This window comes from Danio rerio, chromosome 19, assembly GCF_049306965.1.
Source record: "Danio rerio strain Tuebingen ecotype United States chromosome 19, GRCz12tu, whole genome shotgun sequence".
Taxonomy (NCBI): Eukaryota; Metazoa; Chordata; class Actinopteri; order Cypriniformes; family Danionidae; genus Danio; species Danio rerio.
In genome coordinates, this window is record NC_133194.1 from 2,986,711 (window position 1) to 3,007,245 (window position 20,535).

Sequence of the window (20,535 nt, forward strand, 5' to 3'; positions counted from 1 at the left end):
TTTTATAATTTTTTTTTTACATTTTTTATAAATAAATAAAATAAAATAAAAATAAAAAAATAAAATAAAAATGTTATTTTTATTTATAATAATTATATTTTATATAATTATTTTTTAGGTGTTTTCACCTTTATTGACAGGACAGTGGAGATTAACAGAAGCAGCAAGGCTTGGCAAAGGACCCCGAGCTGGAAATCGAACTCATGTCACCGCTCGTACCTGGGTGCTATATGTCGACGCACTAACCACTAGGCCATTGGCGCAGACAAGAAAGGCATATTTTGAGATGAGAATTTGAAGATTCCAACAGAATTGGTTCAGAAGGGTCTCAGTGGCATGTTGTCTCAGGTAATTTTATAACACAATTCAATTGTTATTACAATGCATGCATTTTTGTCAGTGGTCAATCTGAAGGAAGGAAGGCGAATCGGTTGTATCCAAAATCACCTCCTACAGGGTTCATATGGTCATGGAAAACCTGGAAAAGTCGTGGAATTTTTCACATGGCATTTTTTAGGCCTGGAAAAGTTTTGGAAATCAGAAAAACGCACAAAGTTTTGGAAACGTCATGGAGAACCGATATCTATATACAGTTGATGTCTGAATTATGAGCCCCCCTGTTTATTTTTTCCCCAATTTCTGTTTAATGGAGAGCAGATTTCTTTCAGCACATTTCTAATCATAATAGTTTTAATAACTCATCTCTAATAACAGATTTATTTTATCTTTGTCATGATGACAGTAAATAATATTAGACTAGATATTCTTAAGACACTTCTATACAGCTTAAAGTGACATTTAAAGGGTTAATTAGGGTAACTAGGCAGGTTAGGGTAATTAGGCAAGTTATTGTATAACAGTGATTTGTTCTGTAGACTATCAGAAAAAATTTGCTAATAATTTTGTCCCTAAATTTTTTTTTTTAATTTAAAAACTGCTTTTATTCTAAATAAATCAAATAAGACTTTCTCCAGAAGAAAAAATATTATCAGACATACTGCGAAAATTTCCTTGCTCTGTTAAACATTATTTGGGAAATATTTTAAAAAAGAATCAAAGGGGGGCGAATAATTCTGACTTCAACTGTACTTGAATATAAGTTAGTTGTTTTGACTTCTTTTCTGTCCTCGGCCAATCACATACTCTCACATTATTAGTGGGGTGTAAGCATTGTCTAAATCAATCTTACATAGCTATAAATACAAATTTACGCTAAATAGATTGTTGCGTGTTTATGATAAGCTGTAATAAATTTGAACATGCATTGTTTTTCTTTTACCCTGCATATGTAGAGTTTGCATGAAACATTAGGTCATGAAAATAGACTTGAAAGTCTTGGGAAAATTATGTAAAAAAAAAAGTAATACAGTTTTAATTACAATATTTAAAAAAGCCCTCAAAAAAATAACGGCCTACTTTCACACTATTTTTCTTAAAGGTTACGATTTTAACGTTGTGATATTACTTTCCCCCTCAGCATTAACTTTTTTATAACTGCAGCCTATAGTTGGATTGTACCACAGCAGCTATTCAATTACTACAACAGTTTAATTCAAGTAAATAACTTTAGCATAGTTCAAAAACACTATACCTAGTATTTTCGCCTCAATGAGAGGCAAGTGAAGTTTCTTTATGAACTAATATCACATGCTTATGATTGATCACGGCTGGTCCCGCATGATTCACCAATCAGATGATTCTTAGCTTACTATAAATAACCAGAGTTTCTTACCTCAGATTCTTCTTCACCGAAGAATCCCCTTTCACCCCTACTTCTCCCTTTTCCCAATGGTTAGCACTACTGCCTCACAGCAAGAATGTCCCTGGTTTAAGTCCTTACCAAGCCAGCCGACGATTCTGTGCAGAGTTAACATGTGCTCCCCGTGGTTGCGTGGCTTTCCCCCAGGGTCTCCGGTTTCCTCCCACAGTCTAAAGACATGAGACATAGGTGAATTGACCAAACCAAATTTGCACCATGTATGAGCTGCTAATCAGCAGTAAATATCTCCTTAGCGATTTTTATTTTCTATTAGACATAAATAGGTAGAGGAATTCTTAAGACCTACAGTGCCTGGGCTCAAACCCCTCTCTCACCCTGCAAATGGGAGGGAGCCCCGGGCTTGAGGATCTTATGTCCCGGGCTCTCTCCCAGCACAGCATGACAGACAAGCTTTATTATTAATCATCAAGTGTCTTGAAATATATTTTACTTAAGTAGAAAACTCAGTTGTCTTCATAGGATAAGGATCGTGTCCAACATATGTGGTTATTTCCTATTTGTATCTCCCAAATACGGTATAAATCGCAAAAATACGCATTTCCTCTGTCTTCCATTCAGTTTTTTATTATTATTAATGACAGGGTAACAGGAACAACAAGCATTGTAGATGAAATTTACAAACAAGCAAAGCATAGAGTATACATGCTCAAGATAAAGATAAACGACTGAGTTTCTTTCCTTTCTGCTGTCTATTTGAATTTCGCGCGTCACCTGAATCACGTGATCGCAAACGTTATTAATCGTCGAACATGGTCATGGATGGACGATGAAGTGTGTGAAAGACACGTAAAAGTGAGCTTTTGAATAATATATGAAAACATGAGGAATGATTTGTTTCTTCAGTATATGTCTGTCCTCCTGCCTGCTTTATTAGCTTTTTGTTTTGTTTTTATGAAACATGTACGTTAGGTCGGTCATCAAATCAGCATATGCCTATGTCGTCAGTGTTTATATGTTTTTATATATTACTTTTGCCATTTAGTGAGGTTGTGCAGTAAACCCGTCATTAATGCTGTGCTAAATTTAAATGCAGTTTGCAAATGTTTAGTACCTTCCCTGCTGAAAAATCCAGCTTAAACCAGCCTAGGCTGGTTGGCTGGTTTTAGCTGGTCAACCAGGCTGGTTTTAGAGGGGTTTTGGCCATTTCCAGGCTGGTTTCCAGCCATTTCCAGCCTGGTCTTAGCTGGTCAGGCTGGAAAATGATTAGCTAAATCCAGCTAAAACCAGCTTGACCAGCCTGGTTTAAGCTGGACATAGTTGGTTTTGGCTAGGCTCCCAGCCTGGCTAGGCTGGTCAAGCTGGTTTTAACTGGTCATCTCCCAGCCTGACCAGCTAAGACCAGGCTGGAAATGGCCAAAACCCCTCTAAAACCAGCCTGGTCGACCAGCTAAAACCAGCCAACCAGTCTAGGCTGGTTTAAGCTGGATTTTTCAGCAGAAAAACCTGGCTTCATGACGGACAACGACAGGTATGATTGCATTTCCCCTAATATCATTATTATGAAGCATGCGCACCACTGAAGTGCTTTCTCTGTACTAGTAAAACAGACAAAAAAGTGAAAAATAAAGGGCGTTTCGACCACAAATATGCGTCTTATGACTTTCTTTTCCGCAAAAATAGGAAATGAAAGTGAAACCATTTCGTGTTTCATTCCCCGAGGTGTGGCGCACGACTGTGGTTTCCTCACGTAAGTAACTTCACATATTTACAGGTATGTGCTGGATGATACTCAGTCAATAAAAAATGAACAGAAGCCGTTTTTGTAGTACATATTGTCAGACTAAAAAACACAAGATCACCCCCAGTGGGATAATAAGCCTTGTTTAGAAAACTTTTACAGAATGTAGACGCTTTAAAACCGCGGATAGGTTAGTTAGTTTTATATTAGATATCATTTGCCAAAGAGAACGCTTAATATTGTATTATTTTTTTCCACATTCCAGTCAAACCAACTTTAAAATCATCAGGAACAACAGTTCCTCTTTTCTGTTTCTGAGGGGGGTTTTGCCATTTGATTTCACACGGAATGTACTTTACTACCAAGTTGATTTAATGATTTATTTACTTCTAACGGTCTAAGAGTTTGACTGAATGAGAATATTAAAATACACACATCTGGTATATTCATTTTAAGGCTAATAAGATGTAAAGTGGAGTCTATTATTTTATTACCCTTAGAAGTATACTGTAGGATTCATCTGACCAACTGTAAAACTCAGAATGTGATTATGTGCATACAAGACTTGGAGCTGTGCGATGCTTAAAATGCGCACACCTATGTTAAGTTTAGGCTTACGGTTAGGTTTGTGCACTTCTACATGATTGTTATCCATCTGTTATTCTCTTCTGATTCTGGGAATAATTTACAGTTATATTTGGGTTTAGGGATAGGGAATAGGTATGGATTACATTTTCCAACAAAAATGATGTTCCAGGATCAACACAGATGTTAATGCAGGATCATTGCATCGTGCTTGGCAAAATCATGGTGTTCTTGCTAAGATGTGCAAGTATACAGTCAGATACTATTGTTTTCTGAGAAACATAAAGTATATTTTAATTGAGACTCATTTAAATGTATACAGTTGAATTCAGAATTATTAGGCGCCCCCCCCCCCCCCTTTTTTTTTTTTTATATTTCCCAAATGATGTTTAACAGAGCAAGGAAATTTTCACAATATGTCAGATGATATTTTTTCTTCTGGAGAAAGTCTTATTTGTTTCACTTTGGCTGGAATAAAACAAGTTGATAATTAAAAAAAAAAATAAAAAAAACATTTTTTGGGAAAAAATTATTAGCCCCTTTGAGCTATTTTTTTTTTCTCGATAGTCTGCAGGGCTCACCAAACTTATTCCTTAGGTGCCCTACAGATTTTATTTCCAACTCTTATCAAACGCACCTGAACCAGCTAATCAAGGTCTTACTCGGTAGACTTGAAACATCCAGGCAGGTTTGTTGAGGCAGAATTCGTGCTTGCTGTTTTCGTGTAAATCCACCAGAGGCCGCTGTCGACTGACTGAAGGATTGACTGACCCAGCCTCCTATCCTAAACCCAACCAATAGTGTTTTCAAAAGCACTGATTGACTATTTGTTTCACATAAAATATTGAAGAACATTTTCACCTTTATTACTTGTTTCAGTGCATCTGAATCATTGTTTCTGACTCTTCACGCATGATCAGGCTTCATGAATACTAAGTGAGTCATGGAAGACAATCAGACATTCAGTGATGCTCCAGTTTGCAGGTATGTCAAACACTGCACATGATCATAATATCACAGTAGAGGCATTATACATAATGGAGTGTCTTGGATGTTTGACAGGATTGGTTTAGTGGTTATTCACTCATATTCTGGTGTTGATATACACTAGTTGAGACACTGATTGGCTTTTAGGTCCTTACACATATTTGGGTGATTTGACCTTACGGTGGCTCAGTGGTTAGCACTCTCACCTCACAGCAAGAAAGTTGCTGGTTCAAGTCCCGAATGGCCCAGTTGGCATGTCAGTGTGGGGTTTACATGTGTTGGCGTGGGTGTCCTCCAGGTGCTCCAGTTTCCACAAACACATGCACTATAGCTGAATTTGATGAACTAAATTGAACAGTGTATGAGTGTGTCCGTAAATGAGAGTGTGTATGGGTGTTTCCCAGTACTGGGTTGCGGCTCGAAGGGCATCCGCTGTGTAAAACATATGCCGGAATAGTTGGTGGTTCATTTCACTGTGGCAACCTCTGAAATAGAGACGAAGGAAAATGAATAAATGATTGTATGTCCAAAGTGTCCAAAGAGCCCACAGATACTGGAGAAAGAGAGATGATATTATCATTAGGCTATGTCATTATCACTTGTCAATATGTTGAATGAATCCTACTCTATTTGTCTCTAATTCTTTTCAACCCTCAGTAATGAATCAAACCCAGAGTTTGAGCCCAGCTGTGTGTCCATGAAGAGCGACCAGTCAATGGATCCACCAATGAAGTTTAAGGAAGGACACACATCAGCTGATCTGAGGTACAGCAGTGATCGACTATAATAATTGTCAATTCTCATCTCTGTTGTAGTCTATTGCCTCTTATATTACATTTGTTTGCACAGTGACAGATTAAATCCACCAGGGTCCAGCTGTGTGTCCATGAAGAGCGACTGGTCAATGGATCGACCAATACAGTTTAAAGAAGAACACTCATCAGCTGATCTGAGGTACGACATTGTTCTGTTGTGAAAAATGCCTCTGTGATATCTGCTTTTCCTTTATAATACACTCATTTTCACAGTAATAAATCAAACCCTGGGGAGCCCAGCTGTGTGTCCTCGAAGAGTGACCAGTCTATGGGTCCACCAATAAATGTTATGGAGGAACACTCAGCAGCTGATCTGAGGTACAACTCAGCAAAGAGACACATGACAAACAGACTCACAGCGTATCTAGAGCATCTATTGACTCTCATCACACTGATAATATGAACCAGAACAGTCAAACTCATCAGATTCAGACAGATAGAGCTTACTGCATAGATGCAAACACCTCAACTTTTGACTTCAAATTAACAAACTATATACGATAAAACAATTGATTGATTTTCCTTTGCGTTAGTCTCTGATTCATTTGAGATCTCCACTGCGAAAAGAAACAACAAATATTCCAGCATATGTTTTACGCAATGGATGCTCTTCCAGCCACAACCCAGTACTGGGAAACACCCATACACACATTCGCACACACTAAGGGTGCTTTCACACTTGGTTCAATTGCCTGGACCGAACCCAAGTTTGATTGTCCCCCCTTGCCCCCTTCTCGACTGGTCTTTTTTTCCTTCTTATCCCCGGTACTCTTCCGTCATCAAGCTGCTGCTTTGTGTACAGCTGTGACGGTCACGAAAGCAAATCGGCAAAATAGAGACGTTCGCATATCACCGTCATTCTGCTTTTACTGAATTTTTGGTTCGTTACCAAAACCAAAATACAGAGAGCCACTCGTGTCTATCTGCCTCAAAAAAATATTTAAAGTGTTCAGAACATCACGCGATGTCCGCAAAAGTCTATTTTGGTGGGGACAAGCAGACATGATCTCTTTGCACTGGGTCAGTCCCGCTTGTCACCAAAGTAGGTGATACACAGCCACACACAGAGGAAGGAACGTTATAAAAACCAAAGTTTGTTGTACTGTTGGCGGTTCACTTCTGTTATTTGGTACGATTGCATTCATATCAGAAGTGAACCGTACCAGAGTTTGCATGAACCATACCCCAGATCACCTCTTTCAGGCGAACTTGGATACGATTTATGGGTGCGCACCTGACATCGGAAGACACGTTCACACTAGCTAAACTCTGATTCCAAACGAACCCGGGTGAGGACCAAAAGTGCTAGTGTGAAAGCACCCCAATACACTATGGCCAATTTAGTTTCTTTAATTCACCTATACACTGAAAAAAAATTATTTAAAGATGATTGAAAAAGACTGCATTGTTTTTTACGTTAAGTGGTCGTAAACAATATTTTTGGGCTGAATTTAAGCAAACAAATTAAGTTGAACATAAATAAATTTAGTTGTTTAAATTCAACACAAATGAATTTTTTGCAACAGTTCTGCATGCAACACTTTTTTCAGTGTTCATGTGTTTGGACTGTGGGGGAAACCGGAGCACCCAGAGGAAACCCACACCAGAACATGCAAACTCCACATAAAAATGCCAACTAATCCAGCCGAGACTCAAACCAGCAAACTTCTTGCTGTGAGGCGACAGCGCTAACTGCTGAGCCACCCGCTGTGTAAAACATATGCAGGAAACATTGGCGGTTCATTCATTTACCTTTTTTAGCAAGCTGTCTACCTCACCTTACTTTCGTCTCTTTTTCATACTGATTTGATATCTTGAATTAAGCTTCGCCAGATCTTAAGATTTGCCATTATTGCAACACGGGCTCATTCTAAAAGCCCTATATGAATTTCTGCAAATCGTGAATTATGTAGCCAATCGTACGTATGGCTGCATTTCATCTCTAAAATGAAAGCTATAGGGCGGTATACGGGTCGTTCCTTTTCATGCTTGCTCGCTGACCACTTACCTTCATATGGAGAGTTTTCCCGATGTTACCATTTTTAAACGAGGTTCGAGTCGGGCAAAGAACAGTTCCAGAAAGCAGGTAAGACAAAAACGAGAGCCAAAAAATAAGGTCAGTCGGGGCTTTTGAAAACACTATTGGTTGGGCTTTGGGAAGGAGAAGACTGGGTCAGTCAACAGCAGCCTTTGGTGGAATTACGCAAGTACAGCAGGCATGAATAACACTCACAAGAGAAATTTGAGATCTCAAAAAGCGTACACAGCAGCCTCTAATAGATTCACAAAAACTGCAAAAAGTAGTTCCTGGGACCTCTGGTCCTCTCCAGAAATATATAGGGGTACGTTTTTATAATGAGCCTGGTTTGCAGTAGTGATGCTTTAAGTTTAGAACCAGTACCACTTTTCTGAATAACCCACAGACGTCATAAATGGTTAATGGTTCTTAACACATAGAGGTGCGTTCTAACATAATATGGTGTGTAGATTGTGCCAAAATATGGGGTTCTACTGGGCCCATAGAATTGTTCTCATCCACCCCCACCTGAAGATTATATTCCTGAACTACCCCTGCAACTCACCATTTGTTAAAATACAGGCTATTCATATTCCCTTCAAGGTTGAGTGGCAGCACATTACTAGATTAAAGCAATACATCCACAGAGAGCAAAATTGTGCCATAATTTATTATTTTAATCTTTCAGGCTTGACCCGCATCTGAAACAAAATGGACTCAGATCAAATCTATTGAGGAAGTTCCAGTGTCTTTATGAAGGAACAGCGATGCAGGGAGACCCAACACTCCTGAATGAGATCTACACAGAGCTCTACATCACAGAGAGTGACAGCGGAGAGATCAATAATAAACATGAGCTGAGACAGATTGAGACACGATCCAGGAGATCAGCAACAGAGGACACACCGATCCAATGCAGAGACATCTTTACACCTTTACCTGGACAAGACAAAGCCATCAGAACTGTGCTGACCAAGGGAGTCGCTGGCATTGGGAAAACAGTCTCTGTGCAGAAGTTCATTGTGGACTGGGCTGAAGAGAAAGAGAATCAGGACATCCAGCTCATATTTCCCCTTCCTTTCAGAGAGATCAACCTGATGAAGGACAGAACACTCAGTCTGTCAGATCTGCTGCAAGTGTTTTTCCCTGAAACTAAAGAGATGGAAATATCCAGTGAACAATTTAAAGTGTTGTTCATCTTTGATGGTCTGGATGAGTGTCGAGTGTCTCTGGACTTTAAATGTGATGTAAAACTGCATGATGTTTCTGAATCGGCCTCAGTGGACGTGCTGCTGACGAACCTCATAATGGGAAATCTGCTTCCCTCTGCTCTCATCTGGATCACCTCCAGACCAGCAGCAGCAGATCTCATTCCCTCTGAGTTTGTCCATCGAGTGACCGAGATTCGAGGCTTCAATGACCCTCAGAAGGAGGAATACTTCAGGAAGAGAATCAGAGATCAGTTTCTGGCCGATATAATCATCATAAACCTGAAGTCCTCCAGGAGCCTCCACATCATGTGCCACATCCCAGTGTTCTGCTGGATCTCAGCCACGGTTCTGGAGAAGATCTTCAGTCAAGCGCAGAGTGGAGAGATTCCCAAGACTCTCACTCAAATGTACACACACTTCCTGATCATGCAGACCAACATCAGACATGAGAAGGACTATGAGGAGGAGGTCAGAGATGAAGACATGATCCTCAAACTGGGGAAACTGGCTTTTGAGCAGCTTGTGAAAGGCAACCTGATCTTCTATGAGGAAGACCTGAGAGAGTGTGGCCTTGATGTGACAGAAGCTTCAGTTTACTCAGGATTGTGCACTCAGATCTTCAGAGAGGAGTTTGGCTTCTATCAGGGGAAAGTTTTCTGTTTTGTTCATCTGAGCATCCAGGAACATCTAGCAGCTCTATATGCTCATCACTCCTTAACAAACAAGAACAGAAACGTGTTTAAGCAAACAAAACCAAGTCTGTTGTCTAAGGTTTTAAACCAGAAGAAACATGATTCATTATCTGTTCTCCATCAGAGAGCTGTGAAAGAGGCTTCACAGAGTAAGAATGGACATCTGGATCTTTTCCTGCGTTTTCTTCTGGGTCTCTCATTGGAGTCCAGTGGGACTTTGTTACGAGAACTACTGACACAGACAGGAAGCTGCTCCTACAACAAAGAGGAAACAGTTCAGTACATCAAACAGAAGATCAGGGAGAATCGTTCTCCAGAGAGATCCATCAATCTGTTCCACTGCCTGAATGAACTGGGTGAAGATTCGCTGATGCAGGAGATCCAGGATTATCTGAGCTCTGGAGAAATAAAAGAAACTAAACTCTCCTCTTCACAGTGGTCAGCTCTGGTTTATGTGTTGCTGACATCAGAGAAGAAGATGGATTTTTTTGATCTAAGTAAGTTTATTGGACCCCAACTCAGAGCAGATGTAGTTCTCCAGAAGCTGCTGCCTGTGGTGAAAGAATCCAGATCAGTTCGGTAAGTCAGTTAAAACTAGCACATTTATGATGTTGACATTTGATTCCTAACCAAGGAAAAAGAAGTGTAAACCTTCTCAATTTCAAATCTACTGCTGTCAGTAAGGAGGAGTGTTTTGTGAATCACTTATTAAATCAGCTGACGAGTTGTTCTGTATGTCTCAATGAAAATACATGATAATAGTGATGTGTTCTCCACAGGTTGGGGGATTGTAAAGTCACAGATAAAGTTTGTGCTGCTCTTGCTTCAGCTCTGAGATTAAACTCTTCACACCTGACTCAACTGGATCTGATTGGAAATAAACTAGGAGACTCAGGAGTGAAGCTGCTCTCTGATGGACTGAAGGATCCTCACTGTAAACTGAAGAATCTGATGTAAGAGTGTATGAATGTGTCAAAGTCTTTCTTCTTATTTCGTCTGCAGTTTGTTTAAAATATCAAGACCTGTTAGATAAAAAGATCATTTACTCATCCTCCACTTGGCCCAAACCTTTTTAATCTTCTGAACACAAAGATATTTTGAAAAACTTTGGACATTGGTGGCAGCCCCTCACAGATGACCAAAACTAAACATAAAGTGTCCCAGGCCTGGTCCTGTCTCGTTTTCCTTGGTCATCACTCCTCCTTTTATCATAGCCTTGAACTGTCCTATCCTTTGCTGCCAGGCAATTTCCCCTCTAGCTCATGGACACCTGGTTGCAAGCAGCAGGAGGTCTTACACCAATGTACTCTATGTGTGTCTATGGCTGTAGACTGTGCTCCGCCAGCTCAATGGCACTCCAAACTTTTTCCAGTGGCAATCAGGGCTGGAGCAAGCTGAACTGCCGCTCTAGGCAGAGGACGATCACGCCGCCCTCAACCCCAATGTGAAAACGGTTATGAAAATTAAGTGAGGTGTAGCGGACATCTACTCTTCCGCCCTATGCGCGGATATAACTGAGGACACGCGGGTGCTGAGGGAGGGAGGTGTCGCGGACGCCACCCTCTCTATTCTGTCGCCCTTTGCACGTATAACTGAGGACGCGCGGGGGTCGCGGACCTCTATTCTGCCGCCCTTTGCACGGATATAACTGAGGATGCGCGGGTGCTGATGGAGGTGTCGCTGACGCCGCTCTCTCTATTCTGTCGCCTATGCGCGAATATATCTGAGGAAGCGGGTGGTGAGGGAAGTTCGCAGACATAACTGAGAACACAGGTGGTGAAGGAGGTGTTGCGGACATAACTAAGGACGCGGGTGGTGAGGGAGGTGTTGCGGACATAACTGAGGACGCGGGTGGTTAGGAAGGTGTCGCGGACGCTGCCCTTTCTATACTTCCGCCCTAGGTCGCCTCTATGGACGCGCCGGCCCTGGTGGCAATGGCTATTTGACAGCATGTTCCTCCTTCCTCCCTGGCTTCGACACCAAGGTTCAACTTTATAATTTAAGAGAAGGAGATGGGAACTGGTAAACATTTAAGCAACTTTAATAATTTATAAGGGTGACGCAGTTGCGCAGTAGGTAGTGCTGTCGCCTCACAGCAAGAAGGTCGCTGGTTTGAGCCTCAGCTGGATCAGTTGGCATTTCTGTGTGGAGTTTGCATGTTCTCTCTGCGTTCGTGTGGGTTTCCTCCGGGTGCTCCGGTTTCCCCCACAATCCAAAGACATGCGCTATAGGTGAATTAGGTAGGCTAAAATTGTCCTTAGTGTATGTGTGTAGATTAGTGTGTATGGATGCTTCCCAGAGATGGGTTACAGCTGGAAGGGCATCCGCTGCCCAAAAACAAAATCGAACATAAAGTGTCCCAGGCCTGGTTCTCTCTCATTTTCTTCTGTTCACTCATTGTTTTAACCTTCCACGCTCCTCTGTGACGCTCGAGACCGGCCACTGGTGTGAACCTCACTCCACTCCCATAGCTTTTGCGTTCAACAAAAAACAAAAACTCATTTGGTCCGGAACCAAACGAGGATGAGCAAGTAGTGAATACATTTGTGGCTGACAGACATATATTTGGGTGTACTTACTATCACTTGTTGTGAATTTGTGTGATCCCTCATTGTCTTATTCTTCACTCATACAAGAAGAAGTCAGGTTGACTAAAGTTGATGTGTAGATGTAATCAAAGAAATCAGCGTAACCCAGTCCTTCAGCCAGGGGCGCCACTAGGGGGAAGTTAGGACGATTCTAAGTGCCCACACAGTTTTGGAGCCCCCAGAGATATTATTAGGGGCCTAAATAATCACCCCACCCCTGTTTTCACTTTCGTCCGCGACCCCACCCCTCCCCACACGCTCTTCATTGTCGTCCGCGACAGAGGGCCTTCAGCAGGGATGTTAGTCTGTTAGAGAATTTTACTTGCGTTATACTTGCAATTTCCACAAGTTCTACAATTGTGATCTACGATCTTATGTGTGTCCGCCTTCCTTTTGTTGATTTAACATTATTGTTGTGATTCAAGACATTGTTCATTTTCATCTCTGCCAGTAATGGTCACACAACTATGATAAAAAGTGTATACTACAAGTATCTTTACATTTCAATGAATAATGTGAGCTATTGTTTACCAAATCTGTTCTTAGAAGCCATAAAATAACATATTTATAGATCCTGAACTGAGACTGAAATCTTTGCTCTCTACAGGATGAGGGATTGTGGAGTCACAGATGAAGGTTGTGCTGCTCTTGCTTCAGCTCTGAGGTCAAACTCTACACACCTGACTGAACTGAATCTGAATGAAAATAATCTAGGAGATGCAGGAGTGAAGCGGCTCTCTGATGGACTGAAGGGTCCTCACTGTAAACTGGAGATACTGCGGTAAGACTGTATGAATGTCTAAGCATCTTTCTCCATTTTGCTCTTGCAGTTTGTTAAAGGGTCACGAAACACCAAAACACATTTTTTTGAGCTGTTGACAGTTGTATATGTGTCCCACATTGCTAAAAAAACACTATTAGGACACCTATATTTCACAAAAAAGTGTAAATTGGTTGTTTTTGCGTTATTTTAAGCAAATTCGTACTTCCGGTTTGAAACGAATTTTTGAAGCTGCGTCACGGTCATGACATAATAGCGTGTATTCCAGCGTGCAGACTGGACGTCTGTGCCAGAGTGTGTCTTATTACGTCTTACAGTGTGCTGCATTAATGCATGAGTAAAGCTTGGTTCAAACCAATCAGCGCGCTCTATTGTGCAACTTCATTAATATTCATTACTGTCACAGTGTTCAGACGGCAGAGACGCCACGTTGTGTTGGCAAAACAAGCGTGAAGTGTTGCTTTTATAGTTTGCTGCAGTGAAGTTTTGTTTTCATTTTCTCTCTGTGAGAGCTCTGAGTCACGTGTGGATTAACAGTGTACGCGACCCTCGACAATAATAACTTACGTGTCTAAGGAGGAACATTGTTTACCTGAGAGCTGTTCTCATCTGCAAACGCTGAGATCCGGATTCGCTTTAGTCTCCTCTAAATAAAGACGCGGCTCTAGTTGCTGGTGATTGTCCTGCCTCTACAGATTTGGTAAGTGAGCGAGCAGTGCTCTTTGTTTATTCAGTTCGTATTTTATTCGTATCGAACAAACTATTGCACCAGTGTAAACAAGTTAGCTCTACAACCAAACTATAACCTCATGTAGGATTTTGTGACCGGAATAACACACGCGGCTTTCTGACACTACCTGCCGTGTGCATCTAAGTTTCCGGGAAATGCTGAGTTTTTTTTCTCTCATTCGCCGTGCGGTTTCAAACATTGCATGAAAATACACGCTTAGAGCAGTTAATCGAATCAAATATCTCGTTTGTGGCGAGGGACATGATTGAATTCCCTGAATGAAAGAGCCAAACTGCAGTTAAAGTCCACCATTTAATAATTTGGCAAATAATTCGACTACAGCTGTCCATGTAAACACAGTCACATTGTCCGCTGTGGGTGTGTGTTTTGACTCTGAAATTCAGCGCGCCCAAATAGACACTCCCACACCAAGCCTCTTTTCTTCCTCCGACACTCCCCCCTAAACAGAGTTGGACACGCCCACTTTTCTGACTTTTTCCAAAGTAGAGGTGTGAAAACACCCTGCTGAAACAAGGGGGTTTCATGGCCCTTTAAAAAAAACTTTGAAGGGAGGCCTGTCATGTAGAGAGGATGTTGTATTTAATCTTCATTACATTCGGTTCAAAGTGACATAAGTTTACATTATTAATTCTAATATAATGGAGTAGAAACAACACAAGAGTAAGTAATTAATGACATAATTGATCATTTTGGGTGAACTAACCAGTTACTGAACCTGTTGATTGTGCTGTGGATTAAAACCCTCTTTCTTTCTCTGAAGTATTATATATTTCTTTGAGCTGTGGATGCTGAACTGAGAGACTGAAGAGTGTCATTGTTCTCTACAGGTTGTGGCGGTGTGGAGTCAGAGATGAAGGTTGTGCTGCTCTTGCCTCAGCTCTGAGCTCAAACTCCACACACCTGAAAGAATTGGAGCTGTCTGATAATAAACTAGGAGACTCAGGAGTGAAGCTGCTCTCTGATGCACTGAAGGATCCTCACTGTAAACTGGAGAAACTGAGGTAAGGACAGCATATAGGTAGGTATGCATACAGTTAAAAGGGTATATACTGTAGGCATGTCAGTACCATTCATTTTCCTCCAATAAATAACAAGCAAAATTAAGGCTTGTTATGCTTAGTGGGCGTCACGTTGGAATAGTGGGTAGCACAATTGCCTTACAGCTAGAAGGTCATTGGTTTGAGCCCCAGCTGGGTCAGTTGGCATTTCTGTGTGGAGTTTGCATGTTCTCCCTTTGTTGGCATTGGTGCTCCGGTTTCCCCTACAGTCTATAGGTGAATTGATGAACTAAATTGGCCGTAGTGTATGTGTATGAATGCAAGAGTGTATGGGTGTTTCCCAGTGTTGGCTGCAGCTGGAAGGGGATCCGCTGCGTAGAACATATGCTGGATAAGTTGGCGGTTCATTCCGCTGTGGCAACCCCTGTTTAATGAAGGGACTAAGCTGAAAGAAAATGAATGAATGAATTATGCCTGGTCATTTAATTGAAGAGGATGTTTAATCATTATGAGATTATTTAACACTGTGAAACGTATCTGTTAGTAGTTAATACCAGGGCTGTTTCTCACTATGCGTTCTTCAGCGGTCTTGCGTCCTCGTGTAACGTCATCATCAGCTGCCAAAGTTCAGTTCCAATACTCAAGACCGCAAGAACAGAGGACGAGTGAAACTTCCCGGATGTGTTCTTGATATCGAGGACGCACCGATGCAGACTTGAGCACCGAACTCATGCTAGAAGATTTATTATTAAAGTTTAGAGATATATCTTATTTATTTTAGGAGTTTCCCTAAATGAAACGGTGAATATCAACATTACCATGGACATCTTAATAAAGGCATAAACACATTAAGGGTGTTTGTTTGCTGAAATTTGTATTAAAATCTGTTTTATTTATATTGTGCAGAGTATATTTATAATGCTTTTATGCAGAGTTTATATTTTGAAAAAGGGTAAAAAAACAATAAATCGTTGTATGAATGCTGTAATGTTTAAATCATTTTCCATTTAAAACAAGAGAAGGTCATGTGACCATCTGGAAAAACGCAGCATCTCATTTCTCACAGGGTGCGTTCTCTGTTATCGTCATCTCCCGAGTTCGTTCTTCCGAGGACACCTGGCAAGACCAGTCTCCAAAAGAACGCAAGTCTGTTCTCTGCGTTCTTGGAATTGAGAAACAGCCCATGTGCCAAAATTTTTGATCAATGACATCTTGTCTTGAACTTTGGCCTTTGCCCTTTTATTTATTTCTTTTACAAAATACTTATTTTTTAAATGAACAAAATAGTAAAAAAAACACTCTTTTTTTTAACTGCAGAGTTACGATTTTGAGATTAAAAGTGATCAAAATGTCTCTACAGGTTGAACGGCTGTGGAGTCAGAGAGCAAGGCTGTGTTTCTCTGGCTTTAGCTCTGAGATTTAACCCCTCCTCACACCTGACAGAACTGGATCTGACTTCAAATGAATTAGGAAAGTCAGGAGTGAAGCTGCTCTCTGATCTGAGGGATGATCCACGCTATAAACTTAGACACTTGGGTGAGTGGTGACACAGGCCTTGTATAACGTTAGCTCCGTCTTGTTTCCTTGTCTTTGGCTAGGCGGAATCTCGGTGTTTAGCTCTTGAATCTGGTCATCATGGGGCAATATTTATTGCACATGAACACAAAAAACAAAATTGTTGGCATCTAAAGACTTGTAGACCTTTAACTTCTCTCTTGTAAAATCACTCGGAGCTTCATTGAGATTGCATATTTCGGGCTGGATGCTTGGTCATTTCGTCTTATCCAATATCCATTGGGAGGGTGCTATCGCAATTGGTCCTGTCAGATGAACGCCGCTCACTTTAACATTAATTTTGCTGAATCACTGTGCTTGTCACTGGGTGACGAGCTGTTATAATATGCTGTAAGCATTATGTAAATAATACATATAATATGTAAGTAATATATCTTATTTCTAAGACAACAACAAACTCTGCACCGCATCTGATGTCATTCCCTTGCTGTAAATGCTGGGGCTTCCGGTTGCTTTCTGCCACCTCCCTGTGCGCGCATCCTGAATGTTTACAAACATGGTAATTGGTCTATTGGTTGGGTTTAGAGGAGGAGGAGGGTGGGTCAGTCGATCGGTCAGTCAGTCATCAGTGGCCTCTGGTGGATTTGGGCGAGAACAGCAGGCACGAATGGTGCTCGCGAGAGAAATTTGAGATTTCGAAAAGCGTGCACAGCAGCCTCTGGTGGGTTCGCAAAAAAAAAAAAGGAAAAAAAAAACGTACCTCCTGGGATGTATTTGGCGCTCTCCAGAAATGTATATAGTCGTATGTTTTCAGAATGAGCCTGGGTTGATAAAAACAGAACTATTTGGAATTGGGAAGGAGTATGAACATATTAAAAAACACAGACCGATGGCATTCACAAAGTTTAAAAATGCATAGGAATCAGAAGACAGCTACTGTACAAGACATAATTCAAGAAAAGGTAGACATTTAAGACTTTCCTTTACAAGGCAACTTTTCTCCTCAGCATGTGATATGTTTGGAAGAATTATCGTAAGTTCAGGTGGAGGACGCCTTGATGAGCTACTCCCAACCACCTCCACAGAGACCTGAAGCCACCTATAATTAACTAAGGTAAGCAATTTAACTTAATACTTTAGTACTCTGTGAGGATGTGTTCCAGGTTGCCGATTCTGTTTAAAAATGCCTCTCCATATGATTAAACTTAAATATTAATTAGTATTAGTTCATTCATTCATTTTCCTTCGGCTTAGTGCCTTATTTAGCAGGGGGTACTACTGTGGAATGAACTACCAACTATTCCAGCATATGTTTTTTGCTGCAGATGCCCTTCTAGTCGCAACCCAGTACTGGGAAACACCCATACACTCTCATTCACACACAGTCATACACTACGGCTAATGTAGTTCCTCAATCCCCCTATAGCACATGTGTTTAGATTGTGGGGGAAACTGGAGCACCCAGAGGAAACCCACGCAAACACGGGGAGAACATGCAAACTCCACACAGACATGCCAACTGGCCCAGCTGGAACTCGAATCAGCGACCTTCTTGCTGTGAGTTGACAGTGCTAATCACTGAGCCACGGTGTCGCCCAAATAGTATTAGTTATAATTAGAAAAGAAAACTAGTTGTCGCACATGATGGAAACTGAAGATTGATGAATTATAAAGACATTAGCATGCATTTTACAAGCCATAAAGGTTTTATTTTTCTAGCACAAACCTACTTTATGTCCTGAAGTGTCTAATATTGTTGATTTTATTCATCCAGCAGAGAAACAGCTCTTCATTTGTTGACGTCTATCGGACTGAACACACCTTCATGAACCTGTTCCTGCTCAAACACGTCACAGAGTGTAACACATGAAAAACTGCAGATAATCTGTTCCTGTGTTCAACAAATTTAAGCTCTAAGCTTCAAACCAAATCAGTATATGCCCATGTATATATATTTTATTATCTGTGTGTTTCTGATTAAGCCAATGATGGAAACGTATATATTTTAAACTACTACTAAACTACTTTCACAACTGTCCACTAATGAAGTCTATACGTGTATTAGATATACTGACAGGGGGATTATGACCCCAATAAACCAGTTACAATCCATTAGCATTCAGATCAAAATGAAGGAGTGAAGAGATTATAATCACAGATAGATCGATTAGATCAGCGGTTCTCAAACTTTCCTGAAGTTCCACCTCAGAAAAAAATAGTCTCTCCACGTACCACAATGAGCAGTATGGGGTATATGCCGAAGCATGCTAATAGGACTTTTAATTTGCCAGTAACCTGGGTTAAGCACTTCCGGCTAATTGAATGCCAATGCAAAATCAGGTGCGTTTAAGGTCTGTTTTCTTTAAAAATCAGCGATCTCCACTGGCTGACTGATGTCTGATTTAAAGTGGGTCTCAGATTGTACAAGAAGCACTGCATTAAATTACATTTCCCCCGCCATATCTTTCTAATATGAGCATTTATTTTATCCCAGTATATTCAATGAAGCTTCTGCGCTAGCCTGCCGATTCTGACGGGCGCGTGCGAGTAAACAGCTTTTTGTCTCGTTTTACGCGTGAGCAACTAAATAAATGCTAAAGTTTATTTAACAGAATGTATTTTAATGACATTACAACATCGATGCTGTATAAGGAACCGTATAAAGTGGAAAAAAGTTCACAATAACAGGTCACCGGAAGTGTATCAGCATAGGAACAGCACTAGCTCGGCATATACCCTATTAAAATACAGTAGTGTAGTAGGCCTAGTACAGCAGCTACAACTCTGCACAGTTAAAAAAACGTGGCAGATCACCTCAGAAATATAGGCTATATGTCATATATGGCATATTATACACATAGTTTTTGATCAATTTTGAAATATATGTAGCATGTACATGACGTATTTCATTCCTCCGTGTACCACTAGAAGGAAGTCCGCGTACCACTAGTGGTACACGTACCACAGTTTGAGAACCACTGGATTAGATGTTGCCTACCCTGCTGTTGTCTATTAGAAGTTTCTGTCCTCCAGTGTTGATTTTCCCGCTCCTTTGTTTTAGTTGCGGAACAGCGCCCTCGTGTGTCCTCATCTGTCTACTGCTGGTGTTTATGTCTGTCGTGTCATTTCAAAACTATGAAATTACCTTTATAACGTTCACTGAAAACAAAACGATGACAAAACTTTCTTCTTTTTGTCCTGTTTGTGTCTTAAATCTGTGAAAATTTTGAAATTCACCTTATATAAGCCATGTAAAACTTCTGTTCATCAAAGAATGATTTAAAATCACGTTTTCCACAAAAATGAGCCTCAAATCATGATTTCTGATGGATCTTTTGACATCTAAGAGTGCGGTGATTCAGTTCTGAATCTCAGAAATAAATTACATTAAAATATATTCAGATTTTATGATGAGATTAGTCTATAAAATTGTCTATAAACTGAGGGTTTAGATGTTTGTAGAGGAATGTTTTCTTCAGGTGTGGTGTTCCCGTCTGGCCGCTGGGTGTCACTCTGACGCTGGGTGTCACTGTCGCAAAATGGTTTCCGCCGGTAAAGTCTAGATGGGATACAGCTGCGGTTACTTACATCAATATAGCATAATTTTTGAGACAACAATAATTTATATTTGTACAATACTGTGAAAGTAGGGGTAGACGACAATAAAATACTATTTAAAGGGTAATGTAATAAATAATACTCGGTATATTACATTAATATGAGTGCTGGGTTATGGTCAGTCATTAATAAAATACAATTAAATTGGTAATTTAATAAATAATATGAATAATACTTTGTATGATTACTGTTTTTACATTAATGTGATGGTTGGGGTATGGTTAGATGTTAATAAAATAAAAATGTAATAGGTAATTTAATAAACAATATGAATAATGCTTGGTATAATTGCTCTTTTTAAATTAGCGTGAGGGTTGGCTTATGGTTAGCCGTTAATAAATTACAATTTAATTGTTGATTTAATAAATAATATGAATAATACCTTGTATAGTTGCTGTTTTTACATTAATGTAAAGGCAGAGGTAGATGTTAATATGATTAAATGGTTAATGATATTAATAGCACACAGTATAATTGCTTTTTTTACATTACTGTGCTGGTAGGGGTAGACGTTAATAA

General features: G+C 40.4%; 1 protein-coding gene across 6 annotated transcripts; it reads left to right on the plus strand.

Annotated features, from left to right (window-relative positions):
- The first annotated feature begins 3,422 nt into the window (after positions 1 to 3,422).
- Positions 3,423 to 20,287, plus strand: si:ch73-24k9.2. Of its 6 annotated transcripts, none has more exons than XR_012394835.1 (12): positions 3,423 to 3,467; positions 4,964 to 5,027; positions 5,688 to 5,795; positions 5,880 to 5,984; positions 6,059 to 6,163; positions 8,551 to 10,344; positions 10,545 to 10,718; positions 12,961 to 13,834; positions 14,713 to 14,886; positions 16,244 to 16,419; positions 17,406 to 17,512; positions 18,173 to 19,811. XR_012394835.1 is itself a non-coding variant. In XM_073931368.1 (12 exons), exons 2-11 carry the CDS (start codon positions 4,987 to 4,989, stop codon positions 17,489 to 17,491), a joined length of 2,937 nt encoding a protein of 978 aa, XP_073787469.1. In that variant the 5' UTR covers positions 3,423 to 3,467; positions 4,923 to 4,986; the 3' UTR covers positions 17,492 to 17,512; positions 18,176 to 20,287. The 6 variants fall into 6 exon arrangements, 4 of the variants coding, with proteins under 4 accessions (XP_073787469.1, XP_073787468.1, XP_017207901.1 ...); XR_012394836.1 differs by having other exon boundaries at positions 18,176 to 19,696; XM_073931368.1 differs by having other exon boundaries at positions 4,923 to 5,027; positions 12,961 to 13,134; positions 18,176 to 20,287.
- Positions 20,288 to 20,535: the final 248 nt, after the last annotated feature.

Excerpts from the sequence above, each read along its gene's own strand:
- si:ch73-24k9.2 (XM_073931368.1), top strand. The coding sequence starts at position 4,987 with ATGGAAGACAATCAGACATTCAGTGATGCTCCAGTTTGCAG. Across the intron at positions 5,028-5,687 it reads AGTGATGCTCCAGTTTGCAG|TAATGAATCAAACCCAGAGT; the intron begins GTATGTCAAACA and ends TTCAACCCTCAG. Across the intron at positions 5,985-6,058 it reads CACTCATCAGCTGATCTGAG|TAATAAATCAAACCCTGGGG; the intron begins GTACGACATTGT and ends TCATTTTCACAG.